General features: G+C 49.6%; 1 protein-coding gene across 1 annotated transcript; it reads right to left on the bottom strand.

The window, feature by feature from the left end:
* Positions 1-3,375: 3,375 nt before the first annotated feature.
* rtbdn (retbindin) lies at positions 3,376-7,346 on the bottom strand. Its single transcript, XM_058050093.2, has 6 exons — positions 7,189-7,346; positions 6,100-6,261; positions 5,865-5,964; positions 5,518-5,646; positions 5,312-5,408; positions 3,376-4,550 (listed from the first exon to the last, which is right to left on the bottom strand). The coding sequence occupies exons 2-6, from the start codon at positions 6,257-6,259 to the stop codon at positions 4,197-4,199; spliced, it is 840 nt and encodes a 279-aa protein (XP_057906076.2). The 5' UTR covers positions 6,260-6,261; positions 7,189-7,346; the 3' UTR covers positions 3,376-4,196.
* Between the last annotated feature and the right edge of the window lie 3,823 nt (positions 7,347-11,169).

Consider the following 11,169-nt stretch of genomic DNA (forward strand, 5'->3'; position numbering starts at 1 on the left):
CCATGGCACTGACTTGTTTCGCTTCAGCAGACACCTCATATCAAAATGAAAGACACGTGCATGATTGATTGATGGAAAAAAACCTTCATGGGGTGGGGGGGGGGGCTAGCCTCCACAGTCTGTTTGTACACTTGACCTTGACACTTTGGGACATACCTATGGCGGCCTCAAGAGGAGAGTAAGAAAGCGCACACTGCCAATGAAAGTCTTTCACTGATGACTGAGCCCTGCAATATAGCAAATGTAGTGGGGGGGGGGTGCTGAGGACCACTACAGCTGATCTGCATCATGTGCCCAGGATATTCCATATTGGAGAAATCTCCAACTTCATGGAAGTTTGGGTTAGCAGAGAGAGAACGGAGCATCGGCCACGATCCAAATAATTCCAACACTACAGGAAATGGGAACGGGGCATAAGTTCCACGTGCCGTCCTCCCGCAGTCCAGGCATTATTTCTCGGTTGTTTGTCTCTCATCAAGTCAGCTGAGTCAAGCTGAGCAGGGAAAGCAAGCGGTAAAAAGAACGTCTCCGTGGTTGGCACCGCTTTAACCACGCGTGTATCCGAGGTACTAAACTGCAGATGAAGGGAAGTGACGGGGACTTTTAGGAATGTCGGGCTCTTGAATGCATCACAGCACTTGGCAGGGCATCAGGCAGGAGTGGGCGTCCGGATCCTGCAGGAGCATCTGCGTGGATGCTTGGAGGAGCGCACGCAGCCAAGGACAACAGTGTTGGTACGAGTCAGTCCTCAAATATGCGTGACAGGAAAGCGGGCTCCGAGGGCCATTAGGGGGCGAGGGAAAACCCCGTGAATATGTACCAATAGGATTTGAACCTTTGAACTTTGTAACATCGGCACTGTTACTATATGGCGGTTTGATATATTATTAGTGGTTTGTAGAATTGCCATGTGAGGGGGCTTACATGGATCAAGACCCCACCGAAGGCCCAAGTACCAAACGCTCGGCCCACCCGTGTCTTTTGCTACTGCAAATATATTGACCTTTCATTTCCTATTGCACTTTTTGCTGATGGTAAGGATTGGCTTTTTGGCTGACATGGTCCAACACCAGGATCAGCTGATAGCGATACATCTCACATCTCCATCTTGTGTCTTGTACTCAGCATTTCTTATATCCTTGTCACCATTGGGAAACAATCAGATGCTGATATCGACCCATATCATTTTGATACTGATATTGGGCCGATAATTATCAGCCATCCCTAATAGGAAGTCAAAAGTACGGTAATATACCATACTAACAAGGTAAAATATACCACAATTTGCTCAGTTGTGTGCATGACCACCACTGCGATGGGGGGGGGGGGGGGGGGGCATGACAAGGGTGCATTTGGAAAAGAATCCCGTCCATGTTTTAGTCCTGCTCCCTCGCTGGAAAAGAACTGCTTGGTGACAGTTGGCGAGCGAAGCTGGAACATAAAGCCACCCCAGCAAAACCGGGGGGGTGTTTGTGTCCTATAAAAAGATCTGTGGGACAAAAGGGTCCACACGGGTGGACGGGAAGATGACCTCTCTCTCCACCGTGAAGGAAGGCGACGTTTGCGTACCCGCTACTTGTTTTGGAGAGGAAGCTTGGAGAACATATTTCACTATTCTCTTTCCATCAAAAACAACTCTGCTCTTTTTTCATCAGGTGGAAAGAGAGCACCCACAACGCTTCTCTATTTTCCCATTTCGGTTAAAAACCATGTAGAGGAAGTGGACCATGTTGTCTTCTACGTGACAAGTAGGTCACATTGATGACACATAAAAGCCCCCCCCCCCACCAAGTCAGTGCTCAAACATCACTGCATAAATGGTGGAGTCTCCATTTACGCACATGACGGCTTACATGATCATAATGTGCACTCGGAAAAAGACAAACAAGCCAATTAAAGCCTCACTGGCGTTCCGCACGCCTCGGCCCACAACCCACACTCGTGTGTGGGGGAACATCTGTGATGTGAACAGTGACGTCTGAGGAGCTCTGGTGGGTTTAGGTTTCCTCTCTGCAGGCCCCCTTCCCTCCCACAGACACAGAGGCCGCTTTTACACAATCCCTTCCAGCTACAGACGGTATTCCTCCTACATATCAGGCTGAAGTGGCAGATATCGACTTTGGTCGTCTCATCATTCCCCCTTAGTATTTAAGTACACTTGGTATTTGTTAAGGTCATACTTGCAGTTATTCACAGGTTACTTTTGATGAATAGTACTGGCATCTAACCAGCGTAGATTAAGCACATCACGTTTGAATGTGTTGTTGCATTAGCTGCAATGTGGCCTAGAAAAGCAGCCTGTCTGGATGCCCCTCGGATGAAGGCTTTGCAGGCGTACATCGCCATCTAGCGGACACATGCCTGCATTGCTCCTCTTTATCCCAAACAAAGAAAGTGCTTTTCCTCCACACCTGCTTTGGTCGGCATTACCTTACATTTGGTGTTTCACGCTCAATAGTCATCATTAAAGACTTTATTCACACGTAACTTACAGCTTGTAGAGGTTGAAGAGGACCAGCGTGGATGACCAGACCCTTGAAGGGGTTGTCAAATCGGAGTCACTATCTTGGGAAAACGGAACGTCTGGAAACACAATGGGAAAGATGAACAGGAACAAGCGGAGCCAGGCTGGCTAGCAGGGCTATCATGGCTAGCATGGATATCATGGCTAGCAGGGCTATCATGGCTAGCATGGCTATCATGGCTAGCAGGGCTATCATGGCTATCTAGTGTTTCACAATGTTCAGCCACATCGTTGTTAATCATGGAAGCCTCAACTTCCGGTTCATTTCGGTGTACATTGTGATTAGACTTGTATTCTTTCCTAACCGAGCCAGAGGAGCTAATTCCCTTTTCTGTTTGTCGGAGGAAGGCTGCATATGAGGCGGGAAAAGGCAGCCTTCATGGCGGACATTTCCCTAAGGTTTCCCGTTTGTTATTCTTTCTATTTCCTGTATGGCCTTCCCGCGGCATCTGTCAAGGCTGCCGAGGCAGCCAATCAACTGCTTCCTTTTCTTCTTCTATGAGAGTCCGTGGTTTATGCAGCAGTTTGTAACTCATTGTCGCCATCTGTCGGTCTGGAAGCGTACAGCGTTAAATTGTGAAGAAGATGAACTCTGACAAAGAGACCATTTTATTCTACGGTACTGACTTGTTATCAAACGGTACTTCAAAAGTACTGCCAGCATTATACATTATACATTATACACACATTAATGATGTTTGTTGTCAGCAAACGTGGAATATCGTAGCATAAATGGACACTGCTTACGTGCACACCAACAGCCGTGAATGACAGGTTTGAATTGATAATAGTGGGAAATATAAATATAGATCTGTCTAACATGCTGCTTTCATAACACTCAGTCCCCTTGGTGATGTCATGATTTGTTGTCTTTATTGCAAATGTAAAAGAATAACACATAAAAACAGCAATAACAGGGAACGTACACGTCTAATCTTTGCCCCAACTTATTATTCTAACATGAGGACGGAGCCAGCGGAACGGCAGGAGCCAGCGGAACGGCAGGAGCCAGCGGAACGGCAGGAGCCAGCGGAACGGCAGGAGCCAGCGGAACGGCAGGAGCCAGCGGAACGGCAGGAGCCAGCGGAACGGCAGGAGCCAGCGGAACGGCAGGAGCCAGCGGAACGGCAGGAGCCAGCGGAACGGCAGGAGCCAGCGGAACGGCAGGAGCCAGCGGAACTGCAGGATCCAGCCTTGGATCTGCGGATATCGTCGTTTGCCTCTGAATATGAAACCCTCCTTCGGTGTTAGCACAGCGTTCCAGCGTCATTATCATAGCAGAGCACCTCCCCCCATCCCGAACAGAGCAGTTACATCCATTCTAATCATTCCCGTCTCCTCTGTGGAAACCCACCGCCCAGGACGGCCTCACAGCCAGTCCGTCACCCTGACAACCGCCCAGGCCGGCAACGTTTATGGACCTTTGTCTCATCATGCTTGGGATATGATAATGGCAGCCGGTTGTAGCCTCCAGTCCGGGGGGACGGGTCAAACTCCTGCCTTGGGGTGCCGAGACACGACAGGTTTCTTCCCAGGTCACCTAGCAGCTGATCTGAACCGTGAACCTCCTTTGGTCTGGAATGAAATCAACCGCTGGGAAAAAGAGCTGTAGTGCCTCGGCCCTCCGTCCACATGTGCTCTAGGTAGGTCTACATGGTCTACAGGAGCATCTCTACAAGCCGCTTCCGCTGCCCTCCCCGTCGTCCACCATGATGGAGCGCTTGCGTAGGACCGAGTTCCCCTTCCTGCTGCTCCCTGTCTGAGTGGGCGGCTTGGCCTGGCAGGGCGATGAATACGCAGGCGGGCCGGTCTTGGTGCTATCCGGCTCCTCTGGGTCGTCCTGCCGGGCTCGGAGGGCCGAGATCACGTCTTTGTCGGAAGGACTCAGGGTCAGGCAGCCGCAGGGGGTACCGCCGCCGAGACCGCCGTTGTCTTGGGCCTCCCCCGCCTCCTGAGACGCATCCTCCACCGTCATGAAGGCGTCACCCCACAGGCTCTCACACAGGTCTCGGCCATGCTGGTACATCTGAGCGCAAGCACACGAATCACAAACCCTGGCTGGCTTGCTAAAGAACAAGGGCTGGGATCAAGGATCAAGGATCAAGGATCAAGGATCAAGGATCAAGGATCAAGGATCAAGGATCATGGATCACGGATCAAGGATCACGGTACAACAGATCCTTTATCATGAAACGGGGGCACACGATGTGTTTAGTGGGGGCAGCTGTAACATGGTTATCATGTTAGAAGGACCAAGAGGATGTCCTTCCACCGTGGAGCGTAGAGGTCTGTGTCTACACAAATACTGTGTCCTTCCTCAGGCTCACGTTGCTCGCTGCCAAAGCGTATTTAGTGCAAGCGGACGTTTCCTGGGGCTTTACCCCGTCCTTGACATCCTTTGCTTCTCCTGGAATCTGAAACGCTGCAGTGAGCGCACAGAGCAGAGAGTAAAAGGAGGCGGGGTTACAGACACGGCACAAGCACACGGAACAGCGAGAAACGGGACCCTAATGTATGTAGCGCCAAGCTAGCTAAAAAAGCTAGCTAAAAAGTCGCCATCTTGACATACCCAATCAGGAATGCTCACCAACACAAACGGCACTTTGGCAGGAGCCAATCACCAGCTGTCTGTGCACCGACAACAAGCTCGCCAAGACACGCACATGCACACGCATGCACACACACACACATTCACATACACGTACACACACACATAGCCTACATGCACACACACACATTCACATACACGTACACACACACATAGCCTACATGCACACACACACGCACCTGCTGATATTGAACACAGGTCCCAGTGCATTTCTGTCCTCGGGGGTCGAGGGCCCAATTCCGAGCACAAGTCAAGTCTGTCCTGCATGCGTCAAACCTGCAGACGTGATCATTGCATCATCGATTGTCACATTGGAATGCACCGCATCAGCAGCGAGGGAATGCAAAATCTGGGAGAAAACGGATGATATGATTGACAGGCTCACCAATCACGACAGAAGCTGTGGCAGAGCGGCACGGCCCGGATGGAGGAGTGCCGATGGGGGTGGGGCCAGCGGGCAGCATCCGGGGAACAGCGGTAGAAGCACGACACCCGCTTCAGGAAGCCTTCACACCTGGGGGCAGGAGGGGGGGAGGGGGGGCGGGAGAGGGAATAATTGTTGTGCCTTTCTCGCTCTTCCCTCCCTCATGTTAATCCATGCTAATGCGTCACTGCCAATTATGTCTTGGCATCAATAGTCCCTCCCCCAAGCCGCTTCCACTCCAAAAAGATTGCAGCGGTTTATTAATAAAAGTTTGCTCATATTGTGTTGCATTATGATTGCTAGCTTACGCTGAGCTGAGCGGCCCACACTTGTCCCATGGTTCATTCTGGTTGCTGGCAGAGGGAGCATGGGAAATGTCTCGGATGTCTTCCTGTGTGCAGCAGCTATCTGTCAAGCAACAAGGACACATCAAGAACACATCAAGGACACATCAAGGACACATCAAGGACACACAGCCATCTGTCAGTCAAGCTGTCATTGCGGTGTCAAATGTCGAATGTTTCTAAGCTAGCGGTCACTCACCGTCTGCGTAGAGCGAACACTCCCTCAGGTCAGGCTCTGGGCCGGGCACGGCCTTGTGCTTGCCATCTTGAAGACACACCCCCTCCGAACTGACTCGGCCAATCAGCGCACCGGTCCAATATGTGCATATCAAGAGAAGAGCGTGCAAGGAGCCCATCATGTCTACCAGGGACAGCAGCACACACACGGTACAGAACTTGGGAGAACTTCTACACAATCCACACCGTTCAAGCTATGGTGCCTTCAAGGACTGCCAAACAAAGTGCGAAATAATAATATAATATAATAACAATAATAACACACATTTGTGTTTGATAAAGTATCGTGAGGAACAGGAGCTCTTTCCCATGGAATGGAATTTTCCCATGATGCACCGTGTCTGAGCAAAATAGATGGCGCTGCAATGTTGCCTCTGTCCACCAGAGGAAGCCAGAGGAGCTGGACCCCAGAGCTCAGAGGGAGGCTGACGTCATTGCAGCACCTCAATGAAGGAATATTTTCTGCTAATTTGTGAATGTTGTGGGGCATCCAGTGCCACCGTGGACTGCAATAGCAAAGTAACCACGCACAAAGCCAATAACGCCTGCTGAATGTCCCTCCCGTCCACCCGATTTGCACAGCAGGCGCTGGTGACCTACTATCACAGTGAGCCTAATTAGCCGGGACTCAGACACCATGCTCAGATGGATGACATGCGTACTTGAGTAATCTGACAAGCTGCTGCACCCATGTGTGGGCCCTGAAGAAACCAAGATGAACACTTACGAAGTCAAACTGCACCAAGATGACGTGGACGCGGCTCATTTTTAGCAAATATGAGTGATATTTTATGATAAAAGCTCACTTTAATAAACCAGATATTGTGCAGAAGTCAGGCTGATTGACTTTGTTGGCCCCAAAGTTGTCCATGAATCAGATATCATATACCCCATGTACCCCAAATGACGAGGTGGCCCCGTGTGCATTAATAATGCCATAATTAAGAAATCAAAATAAGACAAAAACCAAAAATGGTAAAACTGCCCAAGTATGAATTCTTCAAATGTGCATGATGGGAATATTAGTGAATGTCTAAAATGTCGTGTTTACCTGTAGTCTGGCTTCAGCGGATGAGCAGCTTGCGATGGTGCGATGGCGAACGGTGCTCCGGTCTCCTCCCTCGCTGGCTGCCTGGGGCCGCTTTATATGAAGGACATTTCGCTCCCATCCGCTCCGTAACTCAGCCCCCGCCTTCCTGCTCCATGCTCTCTCTCTCTTTCCTTCTCTGGCCTCTCTCTCTGTTAATCCCCAAATAAAGACATTCACCAAATCCGCACGGCTGTGGGATGGCTGCATCGGGTCACCCAAACATCCATTTCTCAAATGGATGGTGGCACCATGCAAGGTCACGGCCTGTACGTAGAAGGTCAGAGATGAGGTCTAATGCTGAGCTGAGGCCTGGAAGCGTACATCTGCAGAAGTCCACAAAGTGACTTCCGGCCACCAGCGCTGATCACCTCCTCACCTCCCTTCGTTTTCCCAGCTGATCCTAGAACTCTTGTACTGTCTGCTCAAAATTGCAGTAAGTCTAAAGATGAGACCCCCCCACCCCCACCCCCACCCCCATGTGTTTTCTGTTTTGAAATATTCCCATCTGCAAAATGTGGCGTGAATGTACCACTGCTTGCGGGTTCTAATCTCACCTCCACTGGACACATGGTAATCCCTGGCGCTGATGGGGAGCGTCTTGTGGCCTACATACTGGCCTCTTAAGGACTGGCTGGGAAACAGCCATCAATCAGGGTCGCCATGGAAACCACGTCAAGTTACCATAATACACATTGGACCATTCACTCAAGGTGTCAAGGTGCCCACACGGTACCGCTATGGTATAGGTCATTGAACACCTCTTGGGTCTCTGAATGCATCGCGCTCTTGTAATGCCAAAGTCTTTGAAGTTGGAAGATGTATTATTTTGCAGTATTATGTATACAGGATATATTTTTTATGTTTGGCAAAGATCATTTTTGGTTCAGCTTCATCCTGTTTGGAACGTCTGGACATTCTGCCACGCTAACAAATCCGTTTGGAATTCCCAGTAAGTCTTCCATGATGGCATATATCGTTAATTGCCGTGAAGGTTTTGCAGTCCTCGGTGGCAACAACAACGCTCTCAGAGGAGAGGCTATCTCCCAGATGAATCCCAAATGACTGTTCCATGACCGCATGGGGCCCGCCCCACACAGCACTTTATTTCTGGGGGTGAGAGCAGAGGAGCGAGAGGCAGACGAGCGCTTCATCGTGTGCTAATTAGAGGGGAAATAACGATATCCTTTGTGCCGGAGCTATTCATGGAGCAGAGAGAACCAGAGAGGACAAAACAGGCCCCCGCTGCTCCCTGTCCCCTTGCTGTCCTTCTCATTTAACAGACTTGGATCGTGGCCTGCTTTGAGCCCCCGGCTGGCCCCCGGCTGGCCCCCGGCTGGCCCCCGGCTGGCCCCCGGCTGGCCCCTGGCTGGCCCCCGGCTGGCCCGCAGCGCCACCCATCTTTGTTGATGACCAACATTCATTGCCACCATTGACTTTCTTCAATACGTTCCACTGACCTATTCTCCATCTTGGTCTGGAAATAGGCAAGGTGGGATGGGAGGAAAAGATGAGTTGTGGAATTGCTGCGTTCGCTAACACTTGTTGACATGTATATATGTATGTATGTATATATATGTATGTATGTATGTATATATATACTATATATATATATGCTGTATGTTCATTTGGGCCCGGAGCAACCAGTCATAGCGGTGCCAGCCGGCATGAAAATGAGTATACATAGTATAGTATATAGTGCAAATATCCCAGCAAGGGCTGGTGCTGACCCCCGGGATGGAGGGGGCATCTCCAGCATGTTCTCCCCTGTAGTCTGGTATTGCCCATCAGCTTTCCACATGATTACCTTGTCTCGGCTGAAAAAGACTTTCAATGGAGGGGATGAGGCCCATTTTTAAAGCAGCTTAAAGCACTGACAGATTTCTGTGGGGGGTGGGGGGGGGGGGGTCCTAGAAGAACATCCTGGTCGATCACCCAGCTCCTGAAATGACCCTTGACGGAGGTCATTGGAGGTAACTTCCACAAAAACACAAATCCACAGCTGTCAGCCACTTTGGTGATGTTGTTCTCTTGTGGGACTCTTTGCCTTCTTGTAATAGGCTTAACTGAGTGTGTGTGTGTGTGTGTGTGCGTGTGTGTGTGTGAGCAAGCGTGTGCTTGTGTGGAAGGCCTTTTCATGGACCGGTTGGGCCGTGCCAAGTCTGCTTTGAGGCTGCATCCAATTAGCATTCATATGAAAGACTACAACACCAACACACACATGCACACGCACACACGTGGACACACACATGTGGACACAGTCTATGTGTCCTGTCCTGTGTGTTGAGGGTGCCCCCCCCCCGGGGTAGGCTCTGGCTCCCCAGCAACCCTAAGAGAAAGCAGATTGACTTATATCACAACTTCCTCCACTTCTTTAGTATTTTGACTCGTTGACTAAGAAGTTATTCCATGTATCATTTAAAAATGTACGGATACTTCCTCATTCAAACAATAATACGCCATTATTTTTTTATACAATGATTGATTAGCCAATTGCCTCTAAATGCATGTACAAAGTGACTGTCTAAAATTGTTTCAGGTTTGCTCCTAATTCCTTTTAAAATGAGACTTGCTGCCACGCTGGTTTGCGTTGTGCCTTTAAACGCCCCCCAGTTGACCCCAAAGTATCAGCGAGTGTACTTTTCCATGTCTTTGTCTTCTGCTTGGAGGTATAGAGCAATCCTCTTATGGTGGCCCTTTGCCAGGGGGCAGGCTGTCATGGGGTGCTCAGGAGGATTTGGGACTTCCTGCTGGGTCGGGCCTATTACGGGCCTGCGGGCTGGCAGCAGGAGAGCCGCCTCCTGATTCCCGATGAGACGCTGTGGAAATCAGGATTACGAAGGTCGTCTGCCCTGCTCTCCTAATAGGCGACAAGGTAAACACAGGAAGGGATGATGGTGATCCTACATTAGCTACTAGCTATTAGCTATTAGCTATTAGCTATTACATTCAAGTACAAATACAGACTTGGCAATTACAGAAGCTTTCATGAAAATATGGAAATGATTACTCTGACATCCCCTCAGTCTGTTTATAACATAAAACATCATAGTAACATGAAGCATAAAGTCAGGATAGATTTTAGGCTTGAATGAATGGAAGTCTGTGTTGTACTACTATTTCCTACCACGGGGGGTCACTGTGGCTCATTGGATAAAGGAGAGATTTACATGACTGCATGAGAGACCAGATACTACTTACTCACACACACACACACACACACACACACATAATACACATAATACTATACACATTTATCTCCGGCCTCGTCTGTCAATGGAAGGTCTGCTTGTTGCTTGCTGATTGGAGGAGCTTGTCAGCTGTCTTTCTGACCAAGTGGACCAGATAGCAGGACTTGGCCGGAGACCCAAGGAGGATGGACGAGGGACGAGAGAACAGTTTGTGGACATGGGGGGGGGGGGGGGGGGGGGGGGCTGTGGTCATGGACTCTTGCTTTCATTCCTGTTACCCCTCCGACACGCATGTCAGCATGTGGTTTTCCACCCTAGTGGTGATCCAGGATCAATAACAATAATAATCAATAACAATAATAATAATCAATAACAAGATGGCGGTAAAGGACACAGCTTTGGATTGGAAGGATAAGGATAAGGTGTTATATAAATCTTGGTGAAAGACCCCCCCCCAACAGCCATTATGTAATAGCCATGAGCCAGCCGGTAGACAGAAGTATTGGGACAGCAGGGTGCCACACATTCAAGCACTGCTGCAGCTTGGGAACCCGGCCAGAGGTGTGCAGGGACCTTCTAGGCTAAAACTGCATGTCTGATGCTGGCCTCAGCATTTTCCAGCTCTTTTCTTCTTTTTGCACTTTAAAGTTCTTTCAATCTGACAAAGAGATTTGGACAAAGAGTTGGATTATCTTTGTAGGACGGAAAACAATTTCAATCTGAGATTTCAGGAATAAAGTGGGATATTGAGATG

The sequence above is a fragment of the Doryrhamphus excisus genome, linkage group LG16, assembly GCF_037039965.1.
Source record: "Doryrhamphus excisus strain RoL-2023G ecotype Guam linkage group LG16, RoL_Dexc_Guam_v1.1, whole genome shotgun sequence".
In the NCBI taxonomy this organism is placed as follows: Eukaryota; Metazoa; Chordata; class Actinopteri; order Syngnathiformes; family Syngnathidae; genus Doryrhamphus; species Doryrhamphus excisus.